Raw genomic sequence first — 15,482 nt, 5'->3', positions numbered from 1 at the left:
GCCAATTTCGAAAAATCCTTCACGAAATTCGCATAAAATCCGGCCATGCCAAGGAAACGGCGAACTGCCTTCAAGTTCTTCGGAGGAGGGAATTGAACAATCGCCTCTACTCTCTCCGGCAAGATTTTAATCCCTTCTTCGGATAGAGAATGGCCTAAAAACTTAATCTCCGACTGCGCCAAGTGAACCTTATCACGGTTCAACGTGAAACCCGCCTTTTCCAGGTGACTAAACACTTCTCTCAGGTGGCCTATGTGTTCCTCCATGGAACGCGAATATACCAGCAAATCATCCATGAAATTGTAGACATACTTATGTTTCAAATCTCCAAACAACGAGTCAATCACTCGCGAAAGCACTTGACACCCTATTCTTATGCCCATAGGCAACCTGGTGAATTCAAATAACCTGAACGGAGTACAAAAAGCCGTAGCCTTACGGTTTTTAGCCGACAACGGAATTTGGTGGTACGCGGAGTTCAGGTCCAAGATGGAGAAGACCTTCGCCCCATGAAAATTTGCAAACGCATGCTCCAGATTCGGCATGGGAAATGCATCAAAGACGACCTTCTGATTAAGAAGTCGATAATCCACTACCATTCGATATCCGCCCTGAGACTTCGGGACTAAGAAGGCTGGACTTGCATACTGGGAAAAACTTTTCTTCACCACGCCCTTATCTAGCAACTCGCGAACTATCTCTCGCAGGGCTTGCAAACGGTGGGGTGAGCATTGGTAAGGCCGGGAACGAACCGGTACGTCATCAATCAGATCCAACTGACACACCATGCCCTTCACCGTACCTAACTGATCAGAAAATAACTTCGGAAAATCTCGCACCAACTGATCAAGCTTACGCGACTCGGAAACACACAATGACCAGGTTCCCGCAACTACGCCTTCCCAGGCCTCTTCCGTACATGGAAAACTCTCAGAATGCATGGAGGAAACATCCACTGGTACAAAAACATAGTGATGCGATTTTTCAAACACAAAGGAAAACGAAGACGTCGCAAAGTCTAGCTGCATTTTTGCAAATGACAGAAAATCCAGTCCTAATATACAGGGCACAGGAGAATTATCAAACACCAAGAAATCGTACTTCATCAAAAAAAGTGAATCTTTAACTGCAATGAGACGGCCTCCTTGATCACACGGCTGTGGCCATTAGCCGTGTTAATCTTATGGTTTGCCTCCTTTATCACACACGGCAATCCCAGGCTCTGAATCTGCTGAAAAACGTCTCGTCAAACGAAGGAAAACGACGAACCCGAATCCAAGATGGCTGGCATACAATAATTTTTGATAGTCAACATCAGCCATGGGATATGGCCCCCATCTTTTACGGGCAAAATTCGCTGAACAGACCTCTCACTCTCAGGCGCTCGGAGCTCAAGAGGATCTTTCACCTCCGAGCGCCTCCCCCGTTTCCCTGCCTCCTTACAACAGGGGCGTTGGAAGACAAACAATTCTTAGCAATGTGACCCACTCGGGTACACTTATAACATCTAACCTCCCGGCTACGCGGCCGAGAACTCTCAGTCGTGACCATACTAATTGGACATCTATCCCGCTCATCCCGTGAAACCTTCTCTCCGGGAACGCGACACTCTGCACTCTCCCTGCACTGGTTGACAGCACGGGCTTCAGCGACACGGCTCGCGAGTGCATACAACTCCTCTACCGATCTCGGTTCAGACTCGAAAGTCAACCAAGGTCGCACACTGGGGTGCATGTTCTGAACAATACGACAGACTAATGCCGACTCAGAAACGTGGTATTCAAGGATACCCGCGGCATTCACTACAGACGTAATGAATTGGGCCAAGTCTTCTCTGTGACCTTGAAACAGGTCCAAGACATACTTTGACAAGAGACCCTCTCGGATGCGAGGAGGAAGAAATACAGACAGAATATCTGAACAAACCAATGCCCAGTCAGAAGATAGCCGCAAATGTCCACTAATTATATTCATAAGCCTTCCAGCAGTTCTCGCGACTAACAGGGCCAAGAATTCCCCATCTGTTACTAACTTTAGGTCATAGACCTGCTTGGCTCGAACTAAAAATCGAAACACTCGCTCCGGCTCGGTATCAGTCAAAATGGGTATACTCCTCATCAATTCAGAAACCACATTACCCCGTAATTTACTCTGGGCGTAACTACTTTGGGCATGGACCTCGCCCGCTTGACTCTTTATAGCACTAGGTCCCGCAACGTCCGTACTCGCGGCAAACTTATCTGTGATCTGAGGAGGTAGGCAGACTTCCAGCGCTCTCCACTTTTCCTTCAGCTGCTTACGCAATTCGTCCAAGGTGCCTTGAACGGACACACCCAACTCCGACGCAAACTTCTCAGCCTCCTCTCTCGGAAGATTGTGGATCCAAGTGAGTGGCATCGCAACAGCATAGAACAACACCAAAAAAATATATATGAGTCCACGGTCAACTCTACACTCCACAAGCAAGTCCTGATGAAAGACCCCAAGATCTGGTCGAAACCCCAGAACACAAAAGGAACGTTAACTACCGTTAACCGCGTTAACTTCGTTAACCATGCTCTGCTACCACTTTGGGCCGTGTCCCTTGACCCTGTGGGTAAAGAACCCAGTTCTTCCCACTCAAACCCGTGAACCCCTGCTCAAATGGGTAAGGGACAGGCTCATAAGAAACGACTTGCTTGTACATGATGTACTATGCTTCCCCAAGGTCGAGTAGGGGATCTCGAGAGAGGAAAACCACTGTCGGCACTATGGGCCAAGCTGGACGGATCGGCTAGTCCGAACTGGTAGGGAACAGACAGCACAAGTATACATAAATACAACTGGCGTTTCCAAACATATAAATAAATATATATTGATAATGTAAGAATACAGGTGGACTCTGCCTGATGGGCAGGGACTGGTCAGAACATATGATAAATAATTAATACAGCTACACTGTGCCTAGCCGCACAGAACTCAAGTCAGGCTCGCCTCATGGCGTCATTCTACTCCTCCAGTACAAACATGTACTTACGCAAGCCTTGAGGGCACAAGGAAACATAAACAGGTTACAAACACGCCTGAGGGGCGATCTGCTGTTTTACACAACCCAAAACAAAACCAAATTATCTCACGCCACACGGCATTCATAACTGAAAGGAAACCATCTACAACAGTAAGTCACTTACTTGCGTTTCCTGAATTACAACACAAAGTTTTACCTCACGACTTGATCCAGCCTCGATCACGTCGTGAGGGCACTCTTCCCCCTTCAGACACCGCTACGGGCCGAAACCAAATTTCACAAGATCAATTCAAAATAACGAAACTGAATTTGGACGCAGTGATGTTACCTTCCTGAAGTCAACGGGGAGAGAGAGAGAGACGTTCGTTCTTAGTAAGCAGGAAGACTCGCACTGCGCCCAGGAGGGGGGGGGACAAGGTCAGCTAAGACTTTAAGTGGAACGAAGGAGGAACGGCTCGCATCCTGGCGTTTCGGGGGGGGGGACTCCAAGGAACTTCACGGAGAAGAACCGTTGCACTGTTCACTAGTTTCTTCCTCAAATTTAAGTCCAATTTACTGGTAAAAAGATTCTTCTTCTTGCTAAATGCAGCTTTTGCCATTGCAATCCTGGATTTAATTTCACTAGTACACCTTCCATCATCTGTTAACAAGCTACCCAAATATTTAAAACATTTCACATTCTCCAGTTGTTTTTGGTCTATCTTTATTGTGACTGGGGTTGGTTGTCTCGAAATTTTCATTACTTTTGTTTTCTCCACATTCATTTCCATGCCATAGCACCTTCCAATTTCAATTAGTCTATCAATCATGCCCTGTAGCACAGTTTCTTCCTTAGCCATTAACACAAGGTCATCTGCATATTTCACAGTTTGAATAATTCGCACTCCTAATTTGAAGTCTCCGAGCGCATGCAGAGCTTCCTTGGTAAGGCATTCGCTGTACAAGTTGAACAGAACTGGTGATAAACAGCATCCTTGTCGAACTCCTCTTCCAATCTGCACACTTCTTGTCTCCCCACTGTCCAGTCGTACTCTTTCTTTCTGATCCATGTACAATTTGCTGATCAATCTTCTTTCACGCCAATCGATACCTGTTTCCTTTAGGATCTGCATTAATTTGGTCCAATTTACATGGTCAAATGCCTTCTGCCATTCTATGAAACAAACACACAGTTCTTCATCTATCTCTAAAGTTCGTTCTGCTATAATTCTCATCATCCCAATTGCATCCCTGGTTCCTTTTCCTCTTCTAAATCCAAACTGATCTTCTCCAAGTATATCCTCTATTTTCCTTTCAATTCTTCTTTTAAGTATCTTTGCTATTATTTTTGCTCTAGAGGACATTTGCTCACAATGCAACCATAGCATGTACCATGTTCTTTTAGTAAGGAATCCATTTAATGTCTTTTACTTTCACAAGCGTCTAAATTTCACATAATGAGGAATTTTATAATTTCTACTTGTCAGTAATATGGTGATCAGAGCAAAGAGAACAAGAAGGCAGGACATGGACCATGTACTGGAAGGTAAGACATTCATACAAATTGTGGTCAATAAACCTAAAATAAAGAGACGCTTGGAAGGCTTAGGCATAGATGGATAAGTAATACTAAGGCATATCTCATAAACAAACGCCGTAATTTGTCTTTTCACTTCACTGTTCACTTTACAGTGACCAGAACAAAAGGGACAAATCAACAGCACATTGGAGATGTAAGAAATTCATACAAAATTTTAGTCAGAAGACCCATAGAAATTGATGGTTTAAAGACCTATGTGTAAGGCATACATGGGAAATAATATTAAACCGTGTGAACTAGACTTAACTGACATAGGACAGGGTCTCATTTCATGAGGTTGTGTTCATAGAGATGAGCTTTTAGGTTCAATAAAAGACAGAATTTCTTGGCTAGCAGAGAACATAGCTTCTCAAGGCTATGGACTTAATGTGCAGCTGATTTTATAGTTCTGTTTGAGATGAAATTTCAAGAAGTTTATACTGTTATATATTTATATTTAGTGAAATTTAGTGCAAGTTGAACTCTAAGATTAGCCTTCCTGATTTTTCCACATGAACCTGCAGCCCTGAAGATGGAGTCAGCATGTTCTTGCAAAATATTGGTATCCACTTCCATGACTACACTGTTACAACCCCAAAATTTGGAATCTGATCTCTCACGGTCACAAAAACCTAATGTCTTAATTAATAACCCCTTTGGGAAAGAACATTACAGACCCTCAAGATGGAGGCAGCATGTTTCCCCAGAACAGTTAATCTCCAAGATATCTCACAAACTGAACACTGACCACCATGAAATCTGAGAACATATTATGTCCCTGTGAAACAGTGGCATCTACTGCCAAGGCTATGCCATGTCACAAACCCGAAGACCACAATCTAATCACTTACCACTGTGAAAACCTTCAATTAATAAAAGAATTTCTCACATTTTTTAGCTCAGAATCTCCCTCATCCGAAAGCACAAGATCGTTCCCATAGCGGCTGTCTCTCTGCCTAATGCATTCTGCTACAGTGTTCAGTTGCAAAGTTAGAGACTCCAGCTCTCGCTCTGTTGCACATTTTTCTTCTGTTAGTTTTGCAATCTCATTTTCAACTGCTTGTAAGCACTGCTCCAGAACATCTTGCCATTGAGACACTTCTGTAAACCTAAGAATGAAATACATTCAAAGTGAGCATCACATTACTTTGCAACAGGAGCACAGACACTTACACTTATACAAATCATGTGCTGGAATTCACACGCAGCACATACATCTGTAATTGTAGAAAAATTAGATTTTTGGTCACTTTTAATATTCTACAAAAAGAGGCTGAAATGCACGTTGCTCTAAGTTCATTGAGAAATGTGTCTTTTTTGTAAAGCTTTTCATATGTTTCTTCAGGGAGTTGCAACCTCAGTGAATCATTGCTGTGTCTTCAAAAATTAAAATGGAACAAGTTAGTAATGTGATCCAGAGTAATCTAAAAATCGTTGTTTGCTTTCCATGCAATACGGACAATTCTTCTTAATGACGAGACAGCATTACACAATTCATTAATTGCTACACCATGGGCCTCTCTTAAAATCTTCTATATAAAGTAATATCGAATTTCCCTATTGTCTATGGAAATGCACACGAAGTATGTCTAACCACCGATTCAATGTTTTTGAAAATATTAATATTTTATCTTGTTATAATACTTCCAATTTTTAATTTTTATATAATTTGAACTTTTGTATTTTTATATAAGCAATTTTAAAATTGTACAATTAATAGTGTTATATCCATTTTATGATTGCAGTTAAATGGTAGATTTTTGTTGATATGTATTTGCCTGATGATGGCCAATAGTGGGCGAAACATGTAGCAAAGCCACAGCTGTATGTTGACTTTGATGCTTTACTATTTGCTGTGTTGTGACGGTTCATTAAAGAGTTGTAATCTAAAATTTGATCATTTCCTTTCCAAAACTAGCACATCATACAAAACAGCATACACAGCAGAAAATACAGATATTATTTAGATGTACAACTTTATTTTTTATATTGTGATATGTAAATCCATTGCTAGGCAATGCCCGCAACACACATGGCCAACAATACAGGATCAGTGTGTTCTCTGTGTCTGCATATTGGACCGTTGCTAAACAACACAGTGACATCACAAAACAACAGTGGGTATCAGTCACATGACATATGTTATCTGAAATGCGTGTTCATGCCACGTCTATATAAGTGAGCAGAATTTTCAAGCTGAAATAGTAAGCAGCAGGAGTAGAGAAGAGTACAGAAAGTCAGCCTGTGAAGATTTAACATGTGATTTAAAGACTTTGTGTGCTGTAGTATAGTGATATTTGGAGTGTGTAATTTAGTGAGACTTTTATAGTTCCTGTGTTTTAAATCCATTACCAGGAAACGGATAGTGAAGACTAGTGGAAATGACTGAGAAGATTAGTGTGGAGTGATTTGGGGTGTGTAAATCATCAATAACATAATTATTTGTAGTTAGAACCTGTAAGTGGTCGATAAATCCAAGAACCAATCCGAACTTGGTCCGTATTCACTAATACGCATGACAACATTAAGAATACTTAATAAGAAATTAAAAGTATATTGTGACTATGCATGTGATTAATTCCATACATTACATTTTTACCTGCAATAAAAGGAATGGGATATATAAAATAGCAAGAAATGTATGTGTGAAATATGTCTACTCCACTGCAATAACACTCGATTTCCACTTTTCTTTCCTTAGGGAATAACAAGAGACCATTCAACACACTTTGGATATTCGGTACTAAAAGTACGATATTTGCCGGTGTCATTTTTCAAAGAAACAATCTTTGCTTCATCAGTGCTCTTCACAGACGGAGCACTTTTCGGTAGAGAAGGCATCTTCGGTATTAACAACCAATACGACTGGCCAGAGGAGAATCTTCATGGTGTAATCCATTCTACACACCAGCAGCAGTTCAGCATCAACGTGTGGCCGGGAACTGTTGGTGATTTTGTCACATGGGATTATAGGCAATCACTACTCAGGTTTCTTCTTGCATAATCTGCCAAAGTTAACGGAAAATGTACCAATGGCAGTCAGAGCATGAATGTGGCACATGAATGATGGTGCTCTGGCACATTTTATCCCTGTCATTTGAGATGTTCTCAAGGGCACCTATGATGACTGAAGGGCAGGTAGAGGAGGACCCCTGCATAACCTCCACCCTCACCAGATTTGAATTCTCTGGGTTTTTACTTGTGCAGACACCTGAGATGTTCTCAAGGGCACCTATCATGACTGAAGGGCAGGTAGAGGAGGACCCCTGCATAACCTCCACCCTCACCAGATTTGAATTCTCTGGGTTTTTACTTGTGCAGACACCTGAAAGCCCTCGTGTTTGCAGCTCCTGTTGACAACAAAGAGGCACTTCATCATCGCATTGTGGATGCCTGTCAGGCTATATGCAACTACATTATAAAGGGTTCTGACAATGGTGTATAACACACAGAACTACTGGGTAGACAACACATATATTCACAAATTTTTTCTTAATTTCTTTGCATCGGTGCTTTTTGCTGGTTAGGTTGGCAGTACAAATTTATACGTCCTTCTCTATCCTAATTCCATGCATGGGCATGCTTTATCACAATTTCTATTGCATATTTTCTTGTTATCTCCCGTTGAATTAGCCTGCTCTCAGGCGATTAAATAGTTGTGTAAACCTAACAGCGGTTGCCCAGTGATTGAGATTGGCTCTAGGTGTCTTCCCTCCTCACCTGAGGACGGAAACAAATCCAGTTTCTGAAGCATAGTGTTTTATGTTTTCCAGAATACTGAAGAAAGTCCAAAAACCCAGTAATTCTGTGTATCCGCAACTACCCCGGCATTCTTTAAGGGATGCACCTGACAATGGTAATGCATGTAGAGGCGTGCATTGAATCTCATGAATGATCCAAAATCATTGGGTTTTCGGACCTTGTTCATCATCCGGTATTCTAGAAGCTATAAAACGCAATGTTTAAGAAAGTGGATCTGTGTCCGTTCTCAGGTGAGTTAGCTCTTTCTAAGGGACCTCATCTGAGGACGGTAACAAATCCACTTTCTTAAACATTGTGTTTTCTGTCTTCTAGAATACCGGACAATGGACAAACTCTGAAAACCTAGTAATTCTGAGTATTACACACCATCATCAGAACCCTTTAGAATCTACTTGTGGATGATGTTTTGAGCATTTTGCTATAAATGTAATCTTGCAGCTATAATTCACAAATTAAATGTATCCAGACACATGTCGATATGGACATGATTTCTTGTCTTCGTATGTGAAACTCGTGTCCAAAATTTGCCCGCAACTTTCAGTTACATGCTCTATGTATATATACTGCATTTCTCTGTGTACCTGTCATGAAGTCGAGCATCATTATGGTAAGTGTCCCACTTGGTCCTGAGGGCAGTTTCATTGCGCAACTGTCGTCCATCGGCCCTCAGATTGAATGACGCAGATTGTTGAGTGTCCGCAATCTGACGCATCTGCCATGTTCTCGCATACCAATCTGGAAGAGCAACATGCTCAGTCGGTTTCTTGAAGGTCACCACAGACATGTCTGCTCGCCTTCTGTCTCAGCGAAACCTGTTTACAAGTGAATCAACAGAATCTGGAAGGAGGATAGTAAAATTTGAAATAGTTTGTATTGTGTACTTGCCTATGCATAACATTTCATGGCCGTTTTCATTATGGAATATCAAAATCCTTTTAATATTGCATGAGAAAAATTTTGGGAGTACATACTGACCCCCAAATATAGCACTTAATATATTGTGATATAGATTGATAATTTTAGAGCTGTGCTTTCATATTTTACAAAGAAAATGCCCGTAACATGGTAGTTCACTTAATTTCAATCAAATAAGGTCTATTAACATTTTCTTTAAATTTTGTAAAATTCTTATTACACCTCACAAGAGGCGTTGTCCTTTAGAATTGGTATGGATTGCATCAGATTGATCAGATTATTGGATTTACGATTGCATCGGTTAGTATATCGCCACAATATGGAGACTGAACAAATGATGTTACGCCTGCTGGCTGAAATAAGAACCGACCAAGAATACATGCAAGAAATGATGAAAGAAATGAAAGACGAAATCAAAGAGGACATGAATGCCAATAGAAAAACCGACCGAGAAGAAAGGAAGGCTGAAAGAAAAACTGACCGAGAAGATCTAAAGGAAACGATGAAAGAAATTACGAACATAAAGCTAAAAGAGATGTGCGAAAAAATCAAATCTGGACAAACGTAAATGTGGGAAGAAACGAAAGCCGTAATATAATCCATACAGTCAGAGAGGGATAAGACAAACCAACGGCAAGGTGAAAACGTCATTAAGGCCACAAGACACAGAGTCTCCAGAAAATCTGCCAAGAGATGACCGCATGCCACGAAGCAATGGAGGCAGATATAGAGAAGATTTAGCCCAATCCAGGAATGATGCAGTCCATAGGGGAGCATCAAGAGTTCCCCAAGGGATACATCGCAATGATGCCGGTAGGAGGACTAAGAAAGTGGTGTAAGGACCGGAATCTGGCCGCGAGGCGCCACCAGAAGCCGAAGGGAAGAGTCGAGGCAAGTTGCGAATCCCGGATAAGATTGACTGTTGCTTGCAGGAAGATGACCCATCGTGCCAGAGTAGTATGGCGGAAGAGGAACATAGAAAAGATTGTACCAGGGCCAATGCGGTACAAGAAATCCTAAGAGGACGGACTTTCGGGAGGAGACGTCAGCCGAAACCGGAAAGCAACAAGGGCATAAGAAATCAAGATGTTGACTTGAATATGCCATTATATTCGCTGGAATATTACAGGATTGCAAGAACTAGCTTCATGATGTGCAAAATCACATGAAGAATTTTTAACCATATTATACTCCATAACTTTCGTTTTATAATAAGTTTATAATTCATTGTATTTTTATACCATGTATTTTATAATGTAACAGTTATCAAGTATCCAGCTTTACTATCACAATGAAATGAAGTTCAATAGTGTGCGAATACTGTAATGATGTGTTTTGCCTGATGATGGCTTTAAAAGCCAAAATATGTAGCTGAGCTAAATTTTGCCTTGACCGTCGTATTGCTGTGTTGCGACAGACTCTAATAAAAAAATTGCTTATGTTAATGTTTTACTGATATTTTCATGGTGGGGGCTAAGAACGTTGAGCATGTATGTATATACATATTGTGAAAGATTGTTTCATACGCTTTCCTAAAACTGGAAATTCTGTACGTCTGGTACTTAAAGAAATATACGTACTGCTCTTTCTCATATTTATTGCCCTTTCCGTATTCTGCATTTCTTAAATATGAAGAAACAAACGAGACTGTGTTTGGATTACTTTCCCTTGCAGACACAGAGAGGCAGGCACACAGACAGAGAGACATATAAAAATGGATGGATGGATGGATGGATGGATGGATGGTAAGAAAGTCTAGGAAAAGTCAGATACAAAATTCGTTTTCAAGTCAACACAGTAACTCATACATACACTTTACAAAATTACGAGGTATTCAGTAAATTTTCTGCTGAAGTTTCTGCTTTTATCACACAATTTACACACTGTCTTCATAGAAACTGAAGAGTACTTTTGCACAGGGAAAACTAGTTATGCATTCCCATGGCAATGCTTCAACAAATGATCAGTAACTCCATAGATCAATAAATACACCACAGTAGTCATTCTGTCACGGTCACCATGGCAACCAAATAGCTCCACATTAAGACAATGAGAATTAATTGAACAGAAATTCAGTTTAGAATATACATGCAGTTGGCAAGGAAATAATCTTAAATAAATTGGTCAAAACACATTTATTTCAGTTACTTTACAGACATATTTAATATTAAGTAACATTTCCAAATATGTGAGTAATGGTGAAAACAGTGCACCAAAATCAGTGGCCCATGTGTTATTTTTACATGTTTGTATTTGAAAGAAATAAGTACCTTATTGGCCAGATTAATTGAATTCTCCTTTAAATATGAAAATGCAATAATTTGCTTTGATATGAAATAAGGCAGCAAACATGATGGAACCAAGTAGGAAATAATTTGGGAAAATATAAATATTGTGGTGTATAGACCTGTTGCTAAGCAGTGACATGGCTGTCGATAGGTAATGTCCGCAAAATTCACACACACACAACAATAAAACAATGGCGTTTTATATGTGGTTCGTGTCATGACTGTTGATATGCAACAATGAGGTAAATACACCTCTACAACAATAGAGGCTGTATTTTCTCTGGGATCTGTGCCGAAAATTGACACTACAGTAATTCACTTACTGTGTGACTCTCCTGAAAAATGAATATGATGAATTTAATGTGTTTTAAGTATTATAAATTACCTTAACCAGTGTGAACCGGGAGCCATTTCCTCGGAAGTAAAGCGGCCAGAGCATGAAGCTGACCACTCACCTACAACTAGTGCTGAGGTCAAGAAAATGTGAATCTATACATCCACTTCCCCATATGCTTTCATGGCTTAATACTTAATTAGTAAAGCACAGGGACAACTTTGCCTTTTTACCTGAATGCTATACTTCACATTGGTTACTACAGCAAAGGTTAAGCAGTATGTACACTAATGAAGTACAACTGGACATGATTCACATTTAAAGTGAATTCAGAAGAAATGCTGTGAGGGTGAGGCAACTGTACAATGAAATGTATGTTGAACGAAGCATCCTTCCAGTCCATACAATAGGTAACATTTGTCAGAAGCTACTGGCAACAGAAAGCTGGAATACACCGAATCGTCAATCATATGGAAGCTCCATATGCCCCCTGGGAAGATAAAACATTCTGAACTGAATAACAGCGAGCATTCCTTGAATTTAATCTGCTAGTAATTTCTTTAGAAATTAACTTTTGTCAGTGACTATCACAACCAACTTTAACTTTCCCACATTTAAAAATGATCTATTACTTATGTTTACATTGTGACTTCATCCCACAGTCACATTCTGTTAATGAGCCATCTACATACTTGTACAGTAGTTTATCCTGGGTTTACTTGTAGTCCAACTTCCTTACTAATGTCTAATAAACTTCTGGGGTTTTCTGTATGGTATTTTGGTTTTTACCTAAAAATTTACAACACAACATTATGTTCAACATCGTTTATTAGCTACGGTACATTTAAGATACACAATAATCAGGGAAATGGCCACTAATGCCAAAATAAGAAAATAAAATCTGTCACTAAATGATAACCAGTCACCTGAGGATGAGAGTACAGTTAACACTCGAAACCTGTGTGTTAAATATGCCTCAGACAATGGACAGCATACAACATATGTTTGCATAATGAATGAAGTGTTATCAGAAGCTTTGAAGAATCAGAAAATCAACATCACTGGCTGAGAGCAGAAGCTAGCAATCCCCATTCAATTCCAGTTCATGCTGATTTTCTTGGATTGTCCTAAACATGTCCTTTAAAATGGTGTTGAAAATCAATGGTGATAACACATCTCCTTGATTCTGTCCATTCTGAACAGGAGGTGGACAGACTTTGCTGTAGGTTCCATTCAAACATGAGCTATGAAAAAACAGCAGACAAACAATCTCAGTCGGTGATATAATCAAGTCTAAACCCTTATTGGGGCCAACAAGTGATGATTTAAATAAGCATAAAATTATTATTCTGGGTGACAGCCATGTGAAAGGTTGTTACGAAAAATTGGCAAGCATCTTAGGAAACGAATTCAGTGTTATTGGGATTTCGAAACCTAACGTGAACGTGAGTAACATTACTGATTATAAGTACATAAAGGCTGAAAAACTTTCCAAAAGAGACGTGGTGATTATCTGGGGTGGTGCAAGGGATGTAGCTAGAAATGAAACCAAGGAAGGGTTAAGATCTACTGTGAAACTTATCAGATTTTTAACTAAAACCAATGTCACTATAACATGTGTTCCCCATCGCTTTGATCTCCAAGCTGAATCATGTGTTAATAAGGAAGTAAAATTGTTTAATAGAAAGTTACAGAAGTAAATGAAAACTTTTGATCATGTACATGTCTATAGTATAAGTGAAAATAGAGAACATTTTACCTCGCATGGTTTGCATATGAATTTTGAAGGCAAAGTCTGGATTACAAATAAATGGGCCTCTAGCATCTTACACATTTTATCAAGCTTACAAACTTCGCCAGCTACTCCTCTACCTTGGATAAAGGAAACTTAAAATGGCCACATGGAATATGAAAAGAAAAATGAGTCAATGATGAAAAAACCAAGGGATCAGAATGTAAGCCTGTCAAAAAAGGAAGCATATTGCAGTGTTCCTGATTCAAAAGTGCTCAGTGAGGACAATGAAGAGTTAATTGACTTAATTGAAATAGTTGGATCACCACCAGTAAAGGATAAGGGAACAAGATAAAAACTCTGATATGGATGAAGATAACTCTAAGTGTGTTGAGCTGGAAAGTATTTATGGTCCTAGTGAAAAAATGGACGAAGAAAATTTGAATAGTTATGACAAGGAGAACAAAGAAGTTTTGAATTTAACGGAACTAATCAGATCTTCACCTCTGGAGATAGGCGACAAAGGAAATAGTAGGTTTAAGAACATAGGAAAGACGAATGTCTCTGAACTCAAAGTAACTCAGGGTTTAAATGGTAAAATAAATAACGAAAAATCGGTTAAGGTGATGGCTAAATTAGGATCAACTCGTCAATCAAATAGGATAAAAAACTCAACATCTGCAAAACAGAATGATTTTTTATGGTCAATGTAAACCAGAATGGTAGCAATAATTCTAATAAGTTTGTCACACAAACTAATGATTGTTCAGAAATTACCCAAGATGGAAAAATCAATTCATTAGTAAACAGCGAAAACCTTAAACTATTTTTAAAAATTTATCATCAAAACATTTGCGGTCTAGAATTTAAAATCGATGAGTTACTGGCTTCCTTGCATCCAGATTTACCAGATATCTTGTGTATAGCCGAACATCATTTAAGTTCAATACAAATTCAGCTTATTTCACCGGAGGAGTATAGTATTGGTGCCGAATTTTGCAGACAATCCTTCCATAAAGGAGGAGTATGTATGTATATTCATAAGCGGTTTTCCTTCTCAGTAATAAATATAGCAAGACATTGTAAAGAAAAGGATCTAGAAGCATGTGCTTTAAAATTGAAATTATCATCCATAAATGTTTGTATTATTACTGTGTATAGATCACCTAGTGGAAATTTCCAGTGCTTTTTAAATGGCTTAGAAAATATTCTTAAAAAAGTTTACAAATCAGGTATCCATCTAATAATCTGTGGGGATATAAATATAAACTACCTTAATGAATCTAAAGAGAAAAATGAATTAAATAATTTATTAAATTCATACAATCTTGTAAGTATAATTCATTTTCCCACAAGAATTACTAGCAATTCAAAAACTACCATTGATAATATTTTCCTTGATTCTACCAAATTTGTAAACTTTGTAACCTCCTCATTATCAAACGGCTTATCAGATCACGACGCCCAGATGTTAGAAATATATACACCTAAATTAAATTGTAAAAGAGTAAATTATAAAGTTAGAATTATAAGGAAAATTGACTCATACTCTATAATGGAATTTAAAGATAAGCTGAGTGAGGAGCTATGGCAAACCATATTTGATAACACCAACAAAGATGCGAATGATATTTTTTAATTCTTTTTTGAATACATACCTGCAGATTTTTTATTCGTGTTTCCCTAAAATAAAAGTCTATGAAAGAAAGTCAACTAATCAATGGATAACAAAAGGCATAATAAATTCTTGCAAAAAGAAAAAGGAGCTATACTTGTTAATGAGGTCTAATAATGATGAGAAACTGAGAAATTACTATTTAAGGTATAGTAAGATCTTATCAAAAATAATAAAAGCTGCCAAAAAGTTGCACTATAATAATAAAATT

General features: G+C 39.1%; 1 protein-coding gene across 9 annotated transcripts in view; it reads right to left on the bottom strand.

Moving 5' to 3' along the window:
* The window catches only part of LOC111862540 (tektin-B1), a 37,364-nt gene that overhangs the window by 19,338 nt on the left and 2,544 nt on the right, over positions 1-15,482 (bottom strand). For 3 of the 9 annotated variants that reach the window (XM_023848029.2, XM_023848030.2, XM_023848031.2), the window contains exons 2-3: positions 8,909-9,062; positions 5,455-5,674 (exon numbers count right to left, since the gene is read on the bottom strand). In XM_023848029.2, the coding sequence (XP_023703797.1) occupies positions 5,455-5,674; positions 8,909-9,062 (374 nt within the window). Of the gene's footprint in view, positions 1-5,454; positions 5,675-8,908; positions 9,165-12,556; positions 12,654-12,790; positions 13,109-15,482 lie in introns of all 9 variants that reach the window. The other 6 variants (XM_023848026.2, XM_033750708.1, XM_033750706.1 and 3 more) reach the window with 5 other exon arrangements.

This window comes from Cryptotermes secundus, unplaced genomic scaffold (assembly GCF_002891405.2).
Source record: "Cryptotermes secundus unplaced genomic scaffold, Csec_1.0 scaffold1247, whole genome shotgun sequence".
Lineage (NCBI taxonomy): Eukaryota > Metazoa > Arthropoda > Insecta > Blattodea > Kalotermitidae > Cryptotermes > Cryptotermes secundus.
This window is presented reverse-complemented; position numbering and strand designations above follow the sequence as displayed.